The sequence below is a fragment of the Rhincodon typus genome, chromosome 8, assembly GCF_021869965.1.
Source record: "Rhincodon typus isolate 14 chromosome 8, sRhiTyp1.1, whole genome shotgun sequence".
Lineage (NCBI taxonomy): Eukaryota > Metazoa > Chordata > Chondrichthyes > Orectolobiformes > Rhincodontidae > Rhincodon > Rhincodon typus.
This window is the reverse complement of record NC_063339.1, coordinates 25,232,390-25,256,025: the sequence shown is the minus strand read 5'-3', so window position 1 is coordinate 25,256,025 and position 23,636 is coordinate 25,232,390. Positions and strand designations below refer to the sequence as shown.

At 39.4% G+C, this 23,636-nt stretch overlaps 3 protein-coding genes across 4 annotated transcripts in view; 2 read left to right on the top strand and 1 right to left on the bottom strand.

Annotated features, from left to right (window-relative positions):
• Nucleotides 1-373: 373 nt before the first annotated feature.
• Nucleotides 374-11,669, bottom strand: LOC125483704 (cleavage and polyadenylation specificity factor subunit 2). The gene is made up of 8 exons (XM_048600068.1): nt 11,526-11,669; nt 8,843-9,018; nt 6,735-6,894; nt 5,695-5,800; nt 4,039-4,168; nt 3,280-3,395; nt 1,386-1,573; nt 374-385 (listed from the first exon to the last, which is right to left on the bottom strand). The coding sequence occupies exons 2-8, from the start codon at nt 8,989-8,991 to the stop codon at nt 374-376; spliced, it is 861 nt and encodes a 286-aa protein (XP_048456025.1). The 5' UTR covers nt 8,992-9,018; nt 11,526-11,669.
• Nucleotides 11,670-11,673: 4 nt separating this feature from the next.
• LOC109934967 (NADH dehydrogenase [ubiquinone] 1 beta subcomplex subunit 1) lies at nt 11,674-19,453 on the top strand. Of its 2 annotated transcripts, none has more exons than XM_020533648.2 (3): nt 11,674-11,798; nt 14,512-14,652; nt 19,089-19,453. In XM_020533648.2, the coding sequence occupies exons 2-3, from the start codon at nt 14,516-14,518 to the stop codon at nt 19,123-19,125; spliced, it is 174 nt and encodes a 57-aa protein (XP_020389237.1). In that variant the 5' UTR covers nt 11,674-11,798; nt 14,512-14,515; the 3' UTR covers nt 19,126-19,453. The 2 variants fall into 2 exon arrangements, with proteins under 2 accessions (XP_020389237.1, XP_048455789.1); XM_048599832.1 differs by lacking the exon at nt 11,674-11,798 and adding an exon at nt 11,805-11,954.
• A 3,694-nt stretch (nt 19,454-23,147) lies between these two features.
• The window catches only part of atxn3 (ataxin 3), a 39,742-nt gene continuing 39,253 nt past the window's right edge, over nt 23,148-23,636 (top strand). Inside the window, exon 1 of the mRNA XM_020533649.2 lies at nt 23,148-23,258. Coding sequence (XP_020389238.1) covers nt 23,235-23,258 — 24 coding nt within the window. The 5' untranslated portion in view covers nt 23,148-23,234. The remainder of the gene's footprint in view (nt 23,259-23,636) is intronic.

Genomic DNA, 23,636 nt, shown 5'->3' with positions numbered 1-23,636 from the left:
TTCACTGCTAGCCACTAACGGACATGTCCAGCAGCTATGTGCTTTAAGATGTGGCCAGCTCAGTCAGTAGCGGTGCTGCCACGTCATTTATGTTGATGGACATTGAAGTTCCTCACCTAGAGTACATTCTGCACTCTTGCCACCTTCGGTGCTTGCTCCAAGTTGTGTGCAACATGGAAAAGTACTGATTCATTAACCGAAGAGGTGTAGTACAAGGTAATCAGGGAGATCCTTTCCCATGCTTGGTCTGATGTCATGGGGTCCATATTCAATGTTGAGGATTCCGAAGGCAACCAGCTCCTGACCGTACACTACTGTGGCATCATCTTTGTTTTGCCACCAAGCAGACAGACCCAAGGATGGTGATAGAGCTCTATGACATCATCTGTAAGGTGCAATATCATGACTGTGAATATGTCAGGCTACTGCCTAACTAATCTGTGAGCAAGTTCTCCTAAATGTGGCACTAGCCCCACATGCTGGTATGGAGGACTTTGCAGGACCGGCAGGGTTGAGTGTGTCATTGTCATTTCCAGTACTTAGGTCAATGCCAGATCATCCAACCAGTTTAATTCCTTTGAGACTTTTTAGTGGTTTTGATACAATAAAGTAGCTTGCTAGGCCAGTTCAAAAGCAGTTAAGAGACAACCACATTGCTCTGGAGGTCATATGTAGGCCAGACCAAGTAAAGATGGCAGTCATGAGGGAACCAGATGAGTTTTTACAATAATGGACAATGGTTTCATGGTTATTATTAACCTTTTGATTCTGGATTTTTTAATTGAAATCATATTCCACCACCTGCCAAGGTTGGATACAAACTGGGTTCCTAGATCTTTGCTTAAATCTCTGGATTACTAGTCCAATAACAATAACATCATGCCATCACCTCCCCTTATATCTGTACTTTCAAAAGCAATTCTATTTAAAGTTGGAAGCAAGGCATCATTTGTTTCTGTAAAATATTGATTTTCAGTAATGGGCAGAAATTGAACATCAATAGTAATTTGTTCTTCACGTTCAACACAAATCAATTAATGCCATTTACTCAGGAAGTGCTGACATTCAAATTCTCCAATCGCTATTTCAAGTTGAACAGCTGAACATTAAATATCCTAACCTAAATTATTAGTTTTCATAAGGTTAGTGGTAGATAAGTTTTATTTTACTTAAAACATTTTCAATGATCTGCATTCTATCCTTAATAAAAATATGACAATCTTTACATTTCAATCCAACATTTTTTAAAGACTGAAGACAGAAACTGAGCTTTGACCCAACAAGCTTCTCGAATCAATGACACATGGATTCATGAATTTGTAAAAATAGCAATGGTTAGTTAGAATTAGCTAGAAACAGAACTGAGATAAAACTTCTAGACAAACCTGAGATTTAGAAAACTCCACTACATTATAGCTAACATTATTGAGTAAAGCAAGAGAATAGACGCTTAGCCCAGCATCCTTTGTCCTCCAGATTTGGTCGAGAAGTTGAGCTAGCTCCAGCACTCTGCCTGCAGTGTCCAGGGCAATTAGCACATTGCCATCACCACGTAAAGTTTCCAGAACATTGGCTGCAAGGGAAAAACAAGTGAAGAAAAACAAACATTGACAATGCTTCTATTGCAATAAAACAATGGTTAATCTTATAACTTGCTGAAATAAAATTTAAGAAGGTCACATTTATAGCATACATGTTTGTCCAATTTAGAAACACCCAAATATATTCAGATATGCTTCATGTAGTCATTACTCAACTCTCATGTGTACAAAGAACTCTGTTTCCACATGTGCTCTTATGGGACAAAAGAGAACAGATTGCTTGTTACTTTTTCTTTCATTTAGCCCCTAGTTTTGCTGTCATCTGCCCCTTCTGCTCTGCCACCATTTAATTGGGAAATATAAAAAAGAACTGCATTTTCAAAAAATGTCTCAAGATTATTGATGGCACTATACAATTTCTAACTGGGAAAGAAGAAACCAGCACATCATAGTTTTAGAATAGGAAACACCAACATAAGGAGAGATACGGGTCTGAAATGAATTTAAACATGGCAGAAGTGGAAGATTGAAGCAAAGAATGCAAAACAATACTGCCCACAAATAACGGCCTAGGTATTCCATTCTTAATAGTGTCAAACTAAAATAATGGCAAACAAAATAGTGCCTACAAAAAATGGTCTAGATATTCCATTCTTAAGATTGGCAAAAGAGGAGACGATGGCCTAGTGGTATTATTGCTGGACTGTTAATCCAGAGACCCAGATAACGTTCTGGGGACCTGGGTTCAAATTCCACCATGGCAGATTGTGGAATTTGAATTTGATAAATATCTGGAATTAAGAATCTAATGATGACCATGAATCCATTGTCAATTATCGGAAAAACCTATCTGGTTCACTAATGTCCCTTAGGAAAGGAAACTGCCATTCTTATCTGGTCTGGCCTACATGTGACTCCAAACCCACATCACTGTGGCTGACTCTTAACTATCCTTTGGGCAATTAGGGATAGACAATAAATGCTGCCTAGCCAGCGACACTCTCATCCCATGAATGAATAAAGGAAACACTGAGACACGTCCAAATTGGAAGTCCCAAGGAGCCGACTTACACGCAATGTGTTCACCAGAACTGGCTGTGAGAGTCACCACTGACGGTTCCATCAAGACCTGTCAATGTGTAAACTTGGGCTGTTTGCCTTAAAAACAGCCACATTTTTACTTAATGGTACTTTTAGTACCCACCAGTTTAATAAATTAAGTAGAAAACATGTATCCTGAAACAATCACTTATATCCAACATAAAAACCAAAAGAACTGCGGATGCTGTAGATCAGGAACAAAAACAAAGTTGCTGGAAAAGCTCAGCATGTCTGGCAGCATCTGTGAAGGAAAAAACAGAGTTAACGTTTCGGGTCCGGTGATCCTTCCTCAGAACTGATGGTGGTCAGTTTATATGCAGAAAGTAGGGAGGGGGATGGGTTAGGGAGGAAACAATAGGATCGAGCCTAAAGAGAGTGAAGAGCAGTTGGACAGACAATTAACTCTGTCTGTTCGGAGGAAGGATCACCGGACCTGAAACGTTAACTCTGTTTTTCCCTTCACAGATGCTGCCAGGCCTGCTGAGCTTTTCCAGCAACTTTGCTCTTATATCCCTCTGAACTTATGTCTAAAAGCATGAAAAGATTTGAACTGTGCTCCAGTTCTTTGAATGCGACAATAGTACTGGTCTGTGTTTGGTGCAAGCCCTTCTATACCATCAATTGTTGAGATACATACTGAGCAATTGTTCATCTCGTTGCTTTCTTCGTGGCTGAACATAGGTTGCGTTGAAAGAATCTGTGATGAGCAATGAGGGCCGGCTAATCATTTCCAGTGAACATCCATTTAGATGGCTAAGAAATAAAACAAACAATTAGCTTGTAAACAGTACCACACATATCTGAGTTTGACATTTTTCAGCAATGTGCCTGCAAAGTTGAAATATTTCAGATTTTGAACTGAAACCTAGTTAACAGTCATCTCATGAAGATCTGTGTTGATTGAAACAGCGTAACATGTGTAACAGCGTTTGCATGCACAAGCCATGTGGAGTAAAAGATCAGTTCAAAAGGATAAAGAAATAACTCTAGTGCTTGATAATTTTTGACAAACATATTTTAAGGTTTAATGCTATTTCTTATACTGCTTGATAATTTATGAAAAATATATTTTAAGGCTTAATTTTGTTTCCTAGACCATATATCAGTTAATATTGCATCTTCTTTCTGAGCAGTTGAGGATTTTTTCCACCTAAATTCTAACCTTGTTTCTAGCATGCAAAAGAAGAATGGGTATGTACGACAAATTTGGGGGCTTATAGAGGAAGAGACAAAGTAATCAGACCTGTATCTCACAGACACTTTATTATCAAAGCACACTCCTCCTCATGCAGCTGAGCCTCAGTTTTCTTGAAAGCTGAAGATCTTACCACCTGATGTGGTAGACAGTTGTTTTGCAAGAATTAAATGTTGCATGCTACTGCGCTGAAATACTCACATTTCTCTCTTATGGTTAAAGTCAACTGCGTATACAATCTCCTCTTCTCCATCTTTTACAATCTTCCAGATTGTTCCTCCAATCATATGACCTGCAGGCAAAGGAGTAATGGATAAACCATGTCCTTTACCTAGAACAAAGAGGAAAAATAAGTTAGCATATGAATATGAAAGATAGCAATTTACATACTGCATTTTGAAATACTTGTTGTAGTATACATTTGTCACATTCCTTACAAGTACATAGTTAAATGCATGCTTCAAGCCTGCGCACAAAATGTGAGATCCGAGGATTGACAGAAATTGAGCCTCCCTGTATTGCCAATTCTGAACTCCCAGTGTCTGTCATACTTCCAGAGGCAGCATCCCATTTACTAGGATCCACGTGAGGTTAGCTCCCTCAGTAGGGGAAATCCCTGTGCAAAGGCTAAGGTGAAAAATGGGAGGACTGGCAATATTCCACAGTGGTACTGTAGAACTGGCACTCCTGCTTCTCCTGGCTCCAGGTCAATGTAACGGTATTAAAGTATTAAATTATTGGTGCCATCTCCAGAAGTCTCTTAATGGACTACAGAATACTCTACTTTCCTCAGTGCATTCAAAGTTGTTTGAGAGTTCATGAAATTAACTGACATATGTAAAAGCCCTCATGCCAATTTTGGGTGCACATCAGATGTCTGGAAAGCTTTCTTATACCAGCATGCCCCAAGCACAAATCAAGCATTTGTTACTACCCTCACCACTCACATTTTGTGCCCGAGTGGAGCAAGTCAGTTCTATTAACTAATCTGAAATCATGTTTAGATTATTTTTCAGTTATATTCTATCTTCACTGGGGTGGAAAGAGGGCAAAAGGAGGAGGTTTTCATGTTCTCAAAAATGTTGTAGCCAAGAAGTCAGTCGGTTTCAGGTCTATGATAATGCTGCAATGTAATTCAAAAAAATCAGCTGATGCTGTGGAGAAGTACTCTGAGTAAACTCAGATTTTACCTCCTGCCCTTTGGTGTTAACTACAGCTATTGGCAGCACTCTTGTCTCTGATCAGGAGGTTGTGGATTCAAGCCCAACTCTAGAAATTTGAGCACAAAATCAAGACTGTCACTTCAGTGTAGTACTCAGTTTGCAAAGTACAGAGATGTCATCTTGTGTACATGACATTAAAAGCTGTTCCCTCAGACAGATGCAAAAGTTCCCTTGTCAGAACCTGATGAAGAATTCTCTCTGGAGTCTTTGTCAACACACCTTTTTTTTTTTAAAAAGTTATCTGATGATTATCACATCGATGTTTATGGGACCTGGCTGTATGCAACCTAACTGCCGTGTTTCCTATCATATAACAGTGACTATTTCTCAAAATTAGATAATAGGGTGTAAAGTACTCTGAGACATCCTGAGATCATTAAAAAAAACTATGCAAATACAAGTCCTTTTTTTTCGTTCTCAGGTGAAACAGATGAATGACGGACCTTCAGCAATCCAGCTGAGGCTAAAAACTCATGTAGGCCCAGGACATGGAGACATGAACCCCTTGGTTATCCACCTACTACTCCACACTGGCATCAACCCAAATCACCAATGTAAAATTATGATTATTTATTGGATAACATTAATCAATATGACTTCTGGATTTCTATTCATGAATTGATTTTGGACATACCTTTTAAGTTAACAATCTGGGAATATTTCAGTTGCTGAATCTTATCAAATGCTGCATCTACATCATCCAAAGTAAACAGGGAGAACTCTTCAGTGTTGTGTCGAGACTTGTAAGAAAAAAATTAAATCAATTTGTATTTTTCCAGGAGGAAATTATGAGCTTAAGACTTTAACAATGAAAATGAACTAAAATAAATATATTTTATTAAGGTCAGAAATCACATGGTACCAGGTTATAATCCAACAGGATTATTTGAAAACACAAGCTTTCGGAGCATCGCTCCTTCTTCAGATGTTAGTGAGAAGGGTAGCATCAGACACAGAACTTACAAGTAAAAGATCAAAGGGTCACACCACTGATGAGAATGTATTAAACAAACCTAAAATGCTGTTCAATCTTTAATCAGTTAGAATATTTTAATTGACTAATATGTACATGTAAATACCCAAATTCCTTTCAAGTCACTGTCCTGAGAGAACTAAAGGTTTGATCAAGTGTAAAGAAGAGGTACCATTTTAGGTCAGACAATGCACGTTAGGTATGAGGCCTTGTTTAGAATCTGTTTGTGTTTTAGCTCGGAATCAGACTGGTTTTATTTCTAAAGTAGGAATTTATAAAACATTCTCCCTGGTTAAAGATTTAACAACATCTTAGGTTTGTTTAATACATCCTCACTAGTGGTGTGACTCTTTGATCTTTTACTGAAAAATTCTATGTCTGATACTACCTCTCTCACTAAAACCTGAAGGAGTAAAACTCCAAAAGTTGGACTATAACCTGGTGTCATGTGATTTCTGACCTTGTCCACCCCAGTCCAACACCGGCACCTCCACATCATATTTTGTTAAGGTTTTAATTACTTTTATGATTGTTCAAACAAAAACAAATCATACATCAGGCTGAGTAGTAAGACTTGCTGTAACTTGCAGCTCCTGTGATGACAATAGGAATATAGTTAATTACCAATACTAGATGTTCCAAAAAGTGAACAATGGACGACTGAAGTAAATAAGAACACAGATATCTTCCGTTTAACTCACCTGATATAGATCATACATAAACATCTGTCCCATCTTGTAAACAGGAATTGTGGCATAAATTGCACAGTTTAAACCCAGCCTTCCAACAGCATAAGGGAGAGCTCCCAAGTGTAAGGGATCAGGATGAGAAAGGAGGATTGCATCAACCAAATGAACATATCTGCAACATAAATTACACTGTAAGATTGCCATAACTAAATGTCTTTGTGTCTAATTGATCATTTTACTCAAATGAGTAAAGACAAGAAGTCTTTATGAACACTGTATTTTTTAAATTGATTAAGCAGCTCTCAGAAACTACGCAGCTGCTGATTTGAAGTTCAGGTCAGATGTGAAACAATTCTGCAAAAATAGTGAATTGAAAAACCTGCAATGGCTTTATTTTATTTTATTTTTACTAACATCAGACAACTTTTGAATCAAGATTCCACTAAATTTCTGAGAAAGGTAGTGAATTATGTTTTACCACAGCACAACATACCATGTGATATGTTGAACAATACTGACCATTGGAATCGATATTTCAGTCTTCGGGATAAATTAGGAAAATGTTAATGAAATTTGAGATCAAGTGCACTGAGGCACCAGGCTCTTACTAAATGGTATGGATAAAATGTAATCAGATTACAACATTAAATTAAACAAAACCATAGAAACTAAGGATACAAACTGAACAAGGGCAAGACTTAAACAGTTAATGGTAGAGCCCTGGGCAGTGCTGTCAAACAGAGAGACCTGGGGTTCAGGTACATAGTTCTTTGAAAGTCACAGATAGACGGGGTACTTAAGACGACATGCTTGCCTTCATTGCTCAGACCATGGAATATAGGAGCTGGGACATCATTTTGCAGCTGTTCAGGACATTGGTAAGGCCACTTTTGGAGCACTGTGTACAGTTCTGGTCACCCTGCTCCAGGTAGGATATAATTAAATTGGAAAGGGTTCAAAGAGATTGAGAAGGACGTTGTTGGGACTGGAGGGTTTGGGTAATAGGGACAGGCTGGGACTTCTTTCACTGCAGTGTAGGAGGCTGAAGGGTAACCTTATAGAGGTTTGTAAAATCATGAAGGTCATAGATAAGGAGAACAGCAGAAGTCTTTTCCCTAGGATAGGGTTGTTCAAAACTAGAGGGCATGTTTTTAAGATAAGAGGAGAAAGATTTAAAAGGGATCTGAGGAGCAACATTTTCACACACAGGGTGGTTCGTATGTGGAATGAACTGCCAGAGGAAGTTGTAGATGCAGGTGCAGTTACAACATTTAGAAGCTATTTGCACAGATAGATGAATAGGAAAGATTTAGATGGATATGGGCCAAACACAGGCAAGTGGGACTAGTTTAGTATGGGAAACTTGGTCGGCACGGATGAGTTGGACCAAAGGTTCTGTTTCCATGAGATTCGACTATGACTCTAAATTAGAATCAGTAAAATGCAACTTCAAAACAGATGGAAGGAGAAACGTATTTTCTTGACAGTTATAAATATTTTTAACATAATAATGAAAATATTGATTTTATTGTTAGTGTAGCTAGATGGAGCTTTTAATAAACAAAGCTGATACTTTTCAATGAACCGAATGATATTTTCATTGACTTCTCGTAAGTTCAACAACCTCTAAAAGAAACTATGTTTGAAAAATAGATAAAAATTTGAATCAGTCTCATATGCTTTAATGGTGAGTTGTCTACAGAGGTTCACGGTTTCAGGTTGCACGTGAAAGTGGATATCTGGTTAAGGTGTCAATGAATAAATAAATAAAAAGATCCAACAAGCCTCTCATCTTCCACCTTTTGTGAACTTGAGTTTTTCCAAAATACTGCCACATCTATTTTGACACATATTGTCATGTTGTCCCATTACCACTTTGTTCACCAAAAATGGCACATAATCCAGTAAATTTAGAATTTGACTCTATAGGTCCAAGTCTCCCAAAGCCTCACTCATCCACAACTCTATGACTTCCTCCATTCCTACAATCCTTCAGGAACTTTGCACTCTTCCAAATATTATTTATTATAAATCTCTGGTTTCTTTCAGCCCAGCATTTTGGACCCTGTTTTCAAATATTTCGCATTCAATTAAATCATTATAAATAACAGTTTGCTTACTTTTTCAGTGCATCAATTATATCCATGGAGAAGCTTTCATCCCAGCCGCAATCAAGCAAAAAGCGGAACTCATCCACCTGTAGCATATAGCACAGGGCTGATTCCTCCTGGACTCCAGAAATGGTGGTCAGTTTGATGATAGATGTCATTGTTGATTTTCAAATAAACAATCACCTCTGGTAAAATGGAAAAAATGATCGACACACACAGATAATTTATACAGCATTTAAATAGAAGCAAATAAGAATCTTTAGATATCAATGCATAAAAAGATCATACCGGATATATGGCTCAGAAACAAACCATGCAGTGCAACCAACTCCATATGCTACTCAAGCCTTCTCCCTTATCTAAATCTATCATAACCCTTTGTTTGCTTCGCCCTCGTGTGCTCATCTAGCGTCCCTCTAATATATCTACACTATTCGCGTCAACCAATATTAGGTATTTTTTTTAAATTCAATAGCTAAATTTTGAAATAATTTATTCTTAATTAAATGGAGTCCGGCCCAAAGATCTTTCAGATTCAGTGATAAATGGTTTAACAGTTTGGTGTGATGCACAAAGGCTTGCCACTCTTAAAGAGTACTGAAGAAGTGTAACTTGTAAATTTCATCTGCCATCATCTCTTCTATCTTCTTGAAAGATTCAAAAACAATCAAACATTCTGGATGAGCTCTGTGAAATTAAGCCCGAACAGACATATCAGGTGCAAAAGTCAGTAAAAGAGGAGTACAGGGAACTGTGGTTGCTGCTATGTCAAGTCGCTAGTACTGTTCCATTCCAAGGAAACTTACATGGACCGTTATCCATTCCTTTATATCTACCCTACAATGACTTGCCCATCTTGCATTCCAGATGTCATTTGAGTTCAACATTATTCCATGCTTTTGTATTCTACACCTCTAGTTTTAAAGAATTTGTTTTGCTTTCTTTCAGAAAGGATTTACTTGTGTTGTAATCTTTAGTGAACCAGCTACTCCACAGCGAAGCTCCAACACTCATCTGTTCAAATCTTACTATTTGAATCATGTCCCTACTTGCAAAATTTATCACTTCACATTTTTCTACATTGCACTGTTTCTGCCAACTATTGGTGTCTATTCGCCTCGCTAATCTATGGCCTTCAACAGACCTTCACAATCCCCTCTTTATTTGCCTGTGTCCTCAGCATTTTTGGATTTTTCTAGGCTTTTGTGGTGCAGCGGTAGTATTCTTACCTCTGGACCAAGTTGAAGTCCCACCTGCTCCTGAGGCATAACTGAACAGGTTGATTAAAAATATCTATTTAGATATTCTTCCATAATTCATGTCAAGATCCTTAATATATACGGTAGATTTGTGAAACTCCAATACAAACCTGATCTCTGATTTCAGGTCTAGACCCGAAACGTCAGCTTTCCTGCTCCTCTGATGCTGCTTGGCCTGCTGTGTTCATTCAGCTCTGAGATAACACCTCGTTATCTCAGATTCTCCAGCATCTGCAGTTCCTACTATCTCTGTTGTCTATTAAACTCAATTATGATTTCTGTAAGCATTATGTAAAATGAATCACTTTATTGAATGTTAAACATTTCTCACTCTCACAAAATTCCACCTTACCATAGAATTTCTTAATTATTAATATTAATACAAATTAGCTACTAGTAAGCGCAAGTGTGCCACACGGTCAGCACAACTGACAATCCTAAATTTGTTGTCAGAGTAATTATTTGCACATTCAAGAGTATTTGGCAAATGTTGTCAAATCTCAGCATCATATATAATGCCGGACAATGTGTTTTGAGTCTTGTAAACCAGTGTGAAATGTAGCCGATACAACTCAAATAATGGTAGATCATATCAAACAGCATATCCTTTTACCTGCAGGTACTAAAACTATTCAATCAGCCCTCACCTTCAAAACACAATATACAATACTCCAGCTGTAGTCATTGTCAAGGTTGACATTTATTTCAACTTAACTTTTGTATCTAGATCACTTTCCACAAAATCAAAACTCAGTTGGATGTTTACGGTATCACCTATCAGAAGTGCTTCCCTTTAACTAAAATTCACCCAAATTCCTCTAATCTTCCAAAGTAAATTAATCTTTGCCCAAATAAAATGAACCACCTGCAAAATGAACCACCTACAATTCCCATCTGCCATTTTTACAGCTGTGCCATTTTATCAATTTCCCTTAACAACTTTTTGTCCTCAGATTTACTATGATTCTACTTTTATAGTCTGCTGAGTCAAACGTTAATCCTCTAAAGTATCCTGCACGGGCCGATTTCTTATATACCATATCCATTGCGTGTGTTGCATGCACCCTATCACCTCCTGAAAGTACATCCAGTATATCAAGCACAATCCTTATTTCTGAAATCTGTAGTGTCCTCCTAAATTAATTTTTGCCTAATGTATTTCCGAGAAATACTCTATTGTCTTTTCATGTCAACCTTGTCTTTTTCCTTTTCATATTTGTCACAATAAATCCCAAAAAGTTTCTGGATGGGGAACATTTCTGAACAAGAGCATGGAAATGGGTTCGATCCCAGGGGGCCGGTTCCGGGGATGGGGGAGGAGACAGAGAGACGGAGGTGGTCTCTGGACTAAAAATCCACCTCCGCCTACTTCTGATACTTCCAGCGTTTAATCTCGAAAATGCGAGAGTTTCACAATTTAAAAAACAACATACCTGGTTAAAGTTAAGCGCTGAGGCCGGTACCCCGCGCCCTTTAGGGGCCGGCCTGGGTTTCTCCCTTCCTTCTCCTCAAAACACAAGCCGGACTCCGGCTCCCGCTGCCCGGGCCGCCATCTTGTCTCCGCTACGTCAGCGGGTCAGAGGTGAATAGACTCTACCACCTCTCTCATTTCCCCCCGTCCCTCCCCATTTTCCGGGTGTGAGTGGATCCGCCGCTTGCCCTCGTTGTCGAGAGGTGGCCGCTTAGGCCCAGAGCGGCAGGTGAAGGTGAGTGAGTGTAGGCCAACCGGTTGCAGATTCAGCTCCTCTCAGGCGGAGCGCTGACTACTCGAGACCCTGGCCCTCCGGTTCTCCGTCCCTCCTTCCTCCGGCCTAACTAGACTCGGTGTCTCCCACCACCACGGCCTTCCTTCCGTTGTAAAGGTCAGAGTCGGGCCCGCTCTCATTTAAACCCATCTGGATGCGGGCAATGGTGAACGTTATATATTTCAAAACTTGCAGCAAACACACACACACACACACACAAAAGGTGCGGATAGGGAGGCATGTGAGTGGGTTCAAGTCTTTAGATTAGGCAAATAGTGAATGCCGTATTCTTGGACAAATTCTGGGAAAGACCAGGAGAGGAATTATGCAAATAGTTGATGTTTGAATGTAGAAGACCGAGAAAAGAGATGGGGAGGGGAGTCACTTGCGTCTTTTTTTTTAAAAAAATTATTACTTATTGGAGTTTAGAAGAATGAGAAGTAACCCGATTGAAACGTCGAAGATTCTTAGGGGGCTTGACAGGGTACAAGCAGGTTGTTTCCCCTAATGGGAGAGTCCAGGACCAGAGGGCATAATCCCCAGAGTAAGGAGACACCCATTTAAGGGGAGGCAATAGCCTAGTGGTATTATTGTTGGACTATTAATGTAGAGACCCAGGTAATGTTTTGGGGACCTGGGTTTGAATCCCACCATGGCAGCAGGTGGAACTTGAATTCAATAAATATCTAGAATTAAGAGTCTAATAATGGCTATGAACCCGTTGTTGGAAAAACCCATCTGGTTCACTAGTGTCTTTTAGGGGAAGAAACTGCCATCCTTACTCAGTCTGGCCTACATGTCACTCCAGACCCACAGCAATGTGGTTGACTCATAACAGCCCTCTGGGCAATTATGCAATAAATGCTGGCCTAGCTAGCCACACCCTCATCCCATAAATGAATTTTAAAAATTTAAAACGGAGATGAAGAGGTTTTTTTTTCTCTGGGGATGATGAACCTGGAATTCTCTAACACAGAGCTATCAAAGCTGTGTTATTAAATAAATTCAAGTCTGACATAGACAGGTTTCTAATCACTAAGGGAATCAAGGGTTGTGGGGATAAAGCAGGAAAGTGAAACTGCGGATTAACAGATCAGCCATTATCTCATCGAATGGTAGTGTCAAATGGTCCACTTCTGCTCCTACATCTTATGGCCAGATAGGAATTGAAACTCTCTGCCCTTCCTTGGAAACACTTTGGCCTAGCAGATGTTTATCTCCTTGTGTCTGGTATCCCTTTTTCCTTGATTCACCTAACTAATCTGATCTTGACTGTTGGCAAAGTTTCTGCCTCAACTACCACTCTCAGAAATAAATTTCTCAGTTGTGGAAGTGTTTGTACAGAGGTTTTCCTTGGCTTCTTTTTGCCCTGAGCAATATTAATTCCTTAACCAAAATCACTAAAAATGAGCAAATATGTCTGTTATCTCACTGCTGTTGGCAGGGCATTGCTGTATGCAAATTGGTTACATTGCCTAGAATTTGACAGTGACTATACTTCAAGATTTGTTTGGCTGTAAAATGCTTTCTGACATTCATAGACAATGAAGGGGTCAATATAAATTGAAGTTCTTTCTTTAAATCTCTTGCAACTTAAGCCACCTTTTCTTGATATTGAAGTAGTCTGCACTTATCGTGTAATGAGATCTGGTCTTGTGGACCAAGTTGGTCTTTTTTTCCTCTGTGTGCTTATTTTCTGAATGACACAGTCCTAGAGAGACTCGGTGCCTCTACCCCAGAAAGCAGGATGAGGAGAAAACTAAAGCAAGAGTAACAAATATTTTAATGGGAAGATTGTAACATTTTCAGAAAGATGGTTTTAATTTCAAACTTTTTGATAACCTCATCAGTGGCTTAAGTATTCTACATTCCAATTTTCTCTTTTGTATCCCAAGTAGTGAATTTGTGCCATGATATGTTGAATAGGTTTTTAACGGTGTTGCAGTTTTACAAGTCAACTTTAATGTTGGAAAATTTTTATTGAAGCTAGCCAACTGTTTAGTGCTAAGGCTAATGTGCACAATGCTAACATTCTACTGTTGAAGATACTAATCAGCAGAATATTAGCTGACAGTTATTTTGTATTGAATTGACTGTCTAATATGCGATCAGTTGATAATATTATAAACAGAGTATGTAATTAGAATTTTGACAGCAGCGTCAGTCCACTCTGTTGAAATACTTGGCTGCCAAGCCAATGTGCCAAATAACTAAAGTTCCTAAAAAAAAAAATTAATAAATGAATTCACAATGTAACAAAAAGCATGTGGTAGTCATTAAAAAAATCTTCAAGTGAGAGAAGTAGCAGTCCTCCTAGAACTCATATTTTGCATTGGAACTCACTGTAAGACTGAGTAACTGTTCTTTCAGCTCATGGGTGTTAGTATATTGCCATCTTGGTGCAGCCTTTTGTGCTATTTGTAATTTATAACCACCTTTAGGTGATTTTGTGCAATTCACAAACATATGCACAGATAGGGCTCATGTCACCTGTTTACTTGGAGTAAAAAATCATAGATATTTTTCTATTAAATTGTCAGAGCCTATAAATGGTCAAAATAAATGTGTATTCTTGGTAAGTACAGAGCTTACAGATATGCAGATAGGAATGCAGCACCGTTTATTCAGGAATTTGGCTTGTGTATTTGAGTTTCCTTTGTTTTTCTTTCCTCAGCATAATGAGTCTCATTAACATTGTACGTGAACATTGGACAAATATCCTTGTTCCTCTGGGATTTGTGTTGGGATGTTATCTTGATAGAAGAAACGACAGCAAACTTACTGCTTTTAGAAACAAAAGTTTGTTGTATAAACGGTGAGTGAGAGATTTACAGTTTGATTCCATATTTTCTTATTTACAGATTAATTTGTACAACTGCAAAGCCCTTATTTATTTTAAGCCATGATGGGGAGGTGCTAGTATTGATCTGGGTGGACAAAGTCGGAAGTCAGAAGACACCAGGTTACAGTCCAATAGGTTTATTTGAAATCACAAGCTTTTGGAGTACTGCTCCTTCGTCAGGTGAAGTGGCGGGAAGCACACAGGCACAGAATTTATAGGCAGTGATTTCTCTGCCTGTAAATTCTATGCCTGTGCACTTCCATTTCCATCCTCCCCACACACCCCCCCCCCCCCCAAACCCAACCCCCAACCCCCACCCTCCAACCCCAACTTCAGCTGACGAAGGAGCAGCGCTCCAAATGCTCGTGATTTCAAATAAACCTGTTGGACTGTAATCTGGGTGTCATGTGACTTCTGACTTTATATATTTTAAGACAAACCTCCGTCAATTTTAATGAATATCATTAAGTTGGTGATTTAAAATTTTAACAATTTTAAAAATGCACACTTATTTCAAGGCAGAACATTTTCTGGTGTCCATGATTTGCCAACAATGTTTACATTTATGTTTGGCTTATAAAATAATTCTTCTAATGTCCCTTGAGGGGAAGAAAGATGGGAAAGAGATTGTTTAGACATCAGTTGGATTATTATGTCTAATTCTCTGCCCTAAACTTAGACGGGATCCAAAATTTTGGAGCAGGTTCAGAGGAAATATGGTACTGCTCCATCATTTAATGCTATCATACCTGATCAAACACTTCAGTGACTTTTGTCCGTACCATCCCACAAACCTTTATGCCATTGATAATCGAAGTTTATCAAACTTTACCTTAAATATACTGAAAGACTGAACTTTTGCAGTGCTTTGGGGTAGAGAATTCCAACGATTCACCATCTGAGTTTTAAACAAAACTCCTCCTCCTTGTCCTAAATTGCATGTCTCCCCTCCCGTTTGCTTTTTTTGTTGCCTCTGCTTTCTTAAATAGTGGGGTGACATTTGCAAGCTTCCAATCTACGGGAATCATTCCAGAATTTGGAATTTTGGAAGATTACCAATGAATTTACTATTTCTATGGCCCTTTAAAGTGATTTAGATATGAGGGCTGAATGGGTTTTGTTTCTATGAATCTAAGCTGAAACTCTTATCCATGACATTGTTGCCTTTAGACTTTTATTATTCCAGCATACACTTGGCCAGCCTCCCATTTTCCACCCTCAAAACTTCAGCTCATTCAAAGCTTCAGTGCCAATGTCTTAATTTGCATCAATCCCATTCATCATAAGACCATAAGACGTAAGAGCAAAAGAAAGTCATTCAGTCCATTGAGTCTACTCAGCCATTCAATTAGGTGACAGCCAATCTGATAATCCTCCATTCGACTTTCCCGCCTTTTCCCGATTACCCTTGATTCCCTTACTCATTAAAAAAAATGTCTAACTCAGCCTTGAATATACTAAATAACCCAGCCTCTACCAGCCCTCTGTGGTAAAGTAGGCCACAGATTCACTGAAATAAAAACAAAATACTGCAGATGCTGGAAGTCTAAAACAAGCGCAGAATATGCTGGAGAAATTCAGCAGGTCTGATAGCATCTGTGGAGAGAGTTCTGAAGAAGAGTCAAATCGAACACAAAATGTTAACGTTGTTTCTGTCTCTTCAGATGCTGAGTTTCTCCTGCGTTTTCTGTGTTTGTTCCATAAATTCACCCATTACCGTCTGAGAGAAGAAATTCCTCCTCATTAGTCTTAAATGGGCAACCCCTCATTTTGAGATTTATGCCCTTTTGCCTGAGACACTCCCACAGGGGGAAACAATCTTTCTGCATCTACCTATCAAGTCCTCTAAGAATCTTGTATGTTTTTGATAACATCGCCTCTTGTTCTTCTAAATTGCAATGGGTACAGGCCCAACCTACTCAACCTCTCATAAGACAGTCCCTCCTGGGATCAGCCTAGTAAATTCTGTTTGGACTGCCTCCAGTGCCAGTAATTGTTCCTTAGATTATGGGCCCAGAACTGTGGTCTGACTGGTACCTTGTACAGGCACTATACGAGTGAGACCTCCCAGTTCTACTCGTCATTCCCTTTGAAATGAAGACAGACATTCCATTTGCCTTCCATGTTACTTGCTGAACGTTGTTGCTAAGTGTTTGTGACTGCCACACAAGGATGCCCAAATCCTTCTGTGCTGTAACTTTCTACAGTCTTTCACACCAAAATTATGTTCAGCTTCTCTATTCTTCCTGTTAAAGTTTAAAGTTTTGGTAAAGAAGTTTTGTTAAGGTGCATAACCTCATGTTTTGCTACATTAGGCTACTTAATACGATGAGAATATAATGTATGGTTCCTTATCAAACACTTTTTGGAAATTCGAAAGCATTCTGAAATAATTCTATTTTCTGACCAAGGTTAATTCCCCAATAAGCAACTTCTCAATATTAAAATTCCCATCTCTTATCTCCAAAATATGTGTTCTTCTAAGTATGGCTCCTTTAGCATTCCTGATTTTAATTTCTCCATCATTGGTGACTGTGCCTACAACAGTTGCAGCTTTAAACTCTGGAATTCCCTCTAGAAACGTCTCTGCCTCCCATGTCTCTCTTATCCATTAATATTCTTGAAAGCTACCTGTTTGAGCAAGCTTTTGGTTATGTACCCCAAAGTATCATTGTCAGATTTTGTTTGATAATACTGTGTAAGGTGCTTTTGAGATGTTTTATTACATTCAAGGTGCTGTGTAATTGCAACTTCTTGCTTGGTTCTTGTGCTCCAACTTCAGTTGTGAACTCAACCACAATTACTTGAATAGTTTGTTAAACTTTATAATATATTGTTCACCCCAAATTTTTGAAACTTTACGTGGCTATTTTGGTGTTTTGATGCTCTGTTAGAAAGAGTCTTGTAATATCTTCTACTTTCACGTCTGGAATGTCTACACTTGTGGATTTCTTACATTGCAATTTCTGAACCAAAAATTGTTAATGTCTAAGGTGACAACACCAAATCTGTACTGTGATTAGATATATATTTTATTGCTTCTATATTCCATAGTTTACTGCTCACGCTAAGTTTTCAAACCAATTCTTTTTTGTTTTATTTAAGATATAATGTCCCTTTATTTTGATTCATCAAAGTTAATGCTTGCTTTATCTGTTTCCTGTTCGTAGTCCTCTCTATTCCTTCTACAGCTATCCATTTTGCTAAATGCTTTTCTTTTTGTCTATTCATTAATTTTTTAATTGCCCGCCCTCCTAGCTTAAGTGATTCTAGCAACACAGAGGACATATGTAACAACTACTAATTGTAAACAGTTCTTTATGGTAACCTTGAGCATCTGACCTTTTACACAAGCAGTGGCAAATGATGAATAGTCATGCATACAAATTCAAAAGGATCTTGATCAGCTTAATGATTGACACTGTGGCAGATGTAGTTCAACATAAGGAAATGTAAAATTTTAATTTTGACAGTTTACGTATGGATACTAAATGGAAATGTAGTTGAGGCCTTGAAACAGAAGAGAAATCTTGGGGTTTTAGTGAAAATGTCAATAAAACTAGCAGCAAAAGGTATCCAGGTTGCTTAAAACAAAGCAAATAAAATGTTGGATGGCAAAGATAGGATTATGATGTATAAATCCAGAGAGGCTATTTTCAAACAGTATTTAATCATGTCTATATTACTGTATTCTAGCTCAATCATTTCAGGTTTTTCATGTAGTTCTTCGCAGTGATACTTCCACAATTTTCTCATTTCATTGGAGTTGGAGGGACTACCATGAGTCATGGATTTGACTTCAGGGGTGCACCCATGCTTATTTGGAAATGGGGACGTTTAGTCTCTTTAATTTTAGTCTTTATTTAAAATGGTAATCAGTTATTGGAGGGAGTACGGAGAAAGGTTTTTCCTACAATATAAGAGAATGAGGAATTCTGGTGAAAAGTATTTTGCAGCTAATCTAAATGTTTGTAAAATGTATGATGATGATACACATGGAAATGATGGATATGAATTGCTAGTATGCAGCTGCAATGTTTTCTGGAATCAGAATATTTGAGTCAAAAGCTATAAATGAATTTCTGCTTTAATTTAATAGTGAAGAAACAGATTGTGATAAAGTTGAATATCTATTTAGTAACTTCTGTAGTTGAATAGTTATAGATCTTTTTAATCAATCTGGTCAGATGTGTTACTAATGGAGCATGAGACTTGAACCCAGACATCCTGGCTCAATGATAAGGACACTGCCAGAGTGCCATAAGAGCCCCCAAAAAGGTTGATGAGCAGATATTTCAATCAACTTGTTCAGACATGTTATGACACACCTCTAGAGCAGGTTATGACACCACAAGAATCCTAATTGAAGTGTTGTATATTTTAATTAATCACATTATCATTCCTTTCAGGGAACTGAAACCAGGAGAAGAAACAACATGGAAGTGAAGAGCTAAAAGCCAGACTGTGAAACAAGCAACCATGTTGCATAAAAATCAGTCCAAATGCAGTTTTTGTCTTGAATCTTCAATTAAGGATCTGGTGAAAGTTAATTTGAATAATGCTGTTTTGTTTTATTACATTTTCACCTCTCTCAATCTGCATATCTTTGTGCAACAGAAAATTAGTTTAAAGTCCTAAAATTTGCCCAAGATTGTCCCCTTGGTGTCACTGGAGTGTAAAGTTTAAAAATGAACAGCAAATAGTTCATTATTTGTTTCATTAACCTGGATATGTACAAATGGTATGGCAGACTTAATAAAACTTATTGTATTTATTTTATTTGAACCTTTTTTCAACATTTATAATTTTAAAGTTGTAAAATGTTAAGTGAGGAGTGGTAGGACATGGATTTGTATCAAATGATCATCTTTCCATTCTGTTGCTCTGGGAGTTGACAAAGGAAAAATATAAGTGTCACCAATTCCAAGTGATCAACATATTTGAATGAATGAATGATTTAAAGTCACATATATCTAGGGAGATACAGTGAAAAGTGTTCTGTCACCACAATCTGGTGCCATTTTGAGGTACAAAAGAATAAAAAGAAAGTACTTCATCAGCCATAGTCCCAAACACAACTGCAGGACTTCTGCAAGGTCCCTGCTTCGGGCCTGCCACAGCCAGTAGCCACCACTCGCGGGGCTGACACTGCCACAGTCAATGACCTGCCGTTGCCAAAAGAGTCCATGCTCTGGACCTGCGGCAGCTGACAGCACACTACTATTTCAGCAGTCCATATATCAGGTCTATGAGCCAGGAGTCAGCACCAACATCAATTTGTAGTGGAGAATGATATTTCATTAGATTATTTCAAATTTTGAGCTCTTAATAATCCTACTGAACCTGACTGATGTCTTTGTAAATCTTGGAGTGGAACTGCAGTATTTCAGTGGCTTAATTGCTTAATAAGATTGTTGGCAAGTATTCAAACAATTTAATTTGAAATGACAACAGAAGATGCTGGAAACACTCAGCAGAGGGTGATCATAATGGCACACAATCAATCTATGCATCTGAATTGAATGCACCCCGGTATCCCATTCATGCACTGCTCGTTTCCCATCTTCCTTTTCATCCCCTTCACAGTGATGTGCCCATCATTGTGAAGAAGGCCATGTATTCAACAGCAGACATCTGCTATTTGTGTGGATTGAACATTGACTACCTATAATTTATACAAAACTGGTGGCTTGCCTTTTTATTCCTTCTCTTTTCCACCTTGTGTTTTTGTTTCTTGTTCATTTGCAAGATTATTTCACGGATTACCTATTAAGTTTCCACAAACCCCAGACTGAAAGTCATTGTCTTGAATTAGAAAGTCCAACAAACAGCTATGTGATAATTACATATTTTGGTTTTATTGATGTTGGTTATGGGATAGATATAGCCAGGATAGTGGGGAAATGTCCATCCTTTTCACAAATAAGGAACAAGTGTAGACCACTCAACCCTTTGAGCCTGCTATTCTAACCAAAGTTAACATTCTATCCATGTAGCAGTGGAGTGTCAGTCTAGATTTTATGTTCAAATAACTAGATTTAAATTAAATCTTCTGACTCAGAGGTAAAGTACTACCACTGAATCATGACTTATACCTAAAAACATGTATTGTTATTTTCTTAAAAATCATTGTTTTTGTTCATGTCCAGATGCCAATAACTAGGCTGACAAGTGGCAAGGAACATTCATGCCACACAAGTACCATACAATGACCATCTACAGCAAGAGAGAACCTAACCATCGTCCCTTGACATTCAAAGTCATTTTTAGTCAGAGGCTAGGAATCCTGCAGTGAGTAACTCACCTGACTCATGTGGCACAAGTCAAGAATGCAATGGAAAATACTTCCCACTTGTCTGGATAGGTGCAGCTGCAACAATACTGAAGAAGTTTGACATAATTTGGGGCAAAGCAGCTACCTTACTGGTACCACACCTAAAACATTCACTCCCACTAGTAGCAGTGTGTACCATGAACAAGGTACACTGCAGAAATTCATAAGGCTCTTTAGATAGCACCTTCCAAGCACGCACCCAGCAGATAACACCACCAACTGCAAGTGCCCCTAATTTGGAAATATATTGCTATTCCTTAAGTGTCACTGAGTCAAAATTCTGGAACTCCCTTCCTAATGGCATTGTGGGTCTACCTAAACAAAATGTACTGGAACCATTCAAGGCACCTCACTTCCACATTCTCAAGGGCATCTAAGGATAGGCAATAAATGCTGGCCCAACCATCAATGCCCACATCCATTGCAACATAATCTCATGTGCCATTGGCATCCAAAGGGACTGGAAAATGATGCCGTCCACAAACAACAAAATCAAATACGTGCAAATCCAACCACTGTCCTTCAAATTGGCCCTTGTAATTATGATCCCAGTCTAATGTGAGTTACTCTGGTGGTAGCCAAACATCCTAGAAGCCCCAGATCACTGCATCAATAAGATACTGAAAACCATGATTGGAGGTCTTCCAATCTATCTCTCAATGCCACTTGAGAACTAAGAACACGTCCCCATCTATATAAAGGGAGCAGAGGTTGAAAACATCAAGTTCCTAGGAGTGACGATAACCAACAACCTGTCCTGGACTTTCCACATAGATGCGATGGTCAAGAAGGCACAACAATGACTCTAGCTCAGATGGCTTAGAGAATTTAGCATGTCCACAACGTCCCTCACCAACTTTCACAGAAAGCATACTAACTGGGTACATAGCAGCCTGGTATGGCAAATGCTCTGCCAGGACCATAAGAAACTACAGAAGGTTGGGTGCACAGCCAGACCATCACGGATGCCAACCTTCTATTAATGGACTCCATTTACACTTCTCGCTGCTGCGGAAAGGCTGCCAATATCAACAAAACCTCATCAACCCCAGTAATGCTCTCATACAACCTCTTCTGTCAAGCAGAAGATACAGAAGCTTGACCACACGTACGAACAGGTTCAAGAACAGCTTCTTCCCTGCTATTATTAGACTGATGAATGGACTCTCTAACTTCAAAAAGGTTGATCCTCCTGTTCAGTGTAACCTGTATGCCTCATTCTGTCTAAACACCCTAAGATCTGTATATCCCTGCTTACTATAATCTGCTAGTACTGCTCACAAACAAAGCTTTTCACTGTACTCAGGTACACGTGACTACAATAAATTAAATAAAATTTCATAGACAGAAGACACTAACTGCTTCGTCTCCAATTGTATAGGTGCAGGCAGGCAAACCTATTCCTGAAGCTGAAAAAAACGAAAGAACTGCGGATGCTATAAATCAGAAACAAAAACAAAGTTGCTGGAAAAGCTCAGCAGGTCTGGCAGCATCTGTGAAGGAAATAAAGAGTTAACGTTTCAGGTCTGATGACCTTTCCTCAGAACTGCCCTGAAGCTACTCGAACAGATGGAAGATATTCCGCACGGAAACAGACCCTTCGGTCCAACTTGTCCATGTCGACCATATGAATTACATTTCTATTCTCTCATGCTTCCCCACCTTATAATCTGTGCTGCCTGACCTGCTGAGAAATTCCAGCACTTTTTGTGGGTTTTGTTTTTCAGATTTCCAGCATCTGCAATTTATTTGGGTTTTTTTTTTGCCTTGAAGCTTATCACGTCAAGCTCGCGTAAAATATCACGTTGGGTACACACATACTGCACACACACACACACACGCACGGTGTCTTTCGACAACATTCCTGTCTGGTCCTGCACGACAGGAGGGAAAATAGTAAATTTCCGCCAGCAGCAGGCCGGCGTCAAGTGTGATACAGGAAACTCCGCTTCGGCATTGATTTCTTAAAATTCCGGACATTTTAGTCGATTTCTGTGGAGAAGTGACTGCACTCGGTGTAGGTCTAAAAGCCACGCCGGCTGTGCCCAGGCCGGGCCTCAACCTCGGGGCCGCCCCCGCGTCTCTCACTGTGTTACGTTGCTGGGGCGACTGTGTGTTTCTATACGCATGCGTATGTCCAGGCCGTTGATTGGTTCTCAGCTTTGACCCCGCCCCCAGTGGGTGTGGTCACGCCGCACAGGATGATGGTTCATCGTCCATCATGGAGGCGATATTTCACGAGAAAGTGAGTTGATGCGGAAATTACTGTTTAAAATGGCCGAGGTGGCGGCTCTTCGGGCCCCGAGAGGAACGGCCGCAGTGGCGTTCGACGTCGTGTTGCAAAGGGGGGAAAAAACACACACACACACGCCCCTCCCTAAGGTTGGGGATGGAATCGGGTAGGGCAAGGGGAGCTGTGAGCTTCCCAAACAGTGTAGACGGGGGAGGAAGTATTCTTCTGCCTGAGTGTGGGGTGCCTTCAACCCTTTTCCCCCGGCCGACTGAGGGGCCTTCAGCCCCTGCGCCCCCTACCCCCGACTGAGGGGCCTTCGCCCCCTGCCCCACCCACCCCGACTGAGGGGCCTTCGCCCCCTGCCCCACCCACCCCGACTGAGGGGCCTTC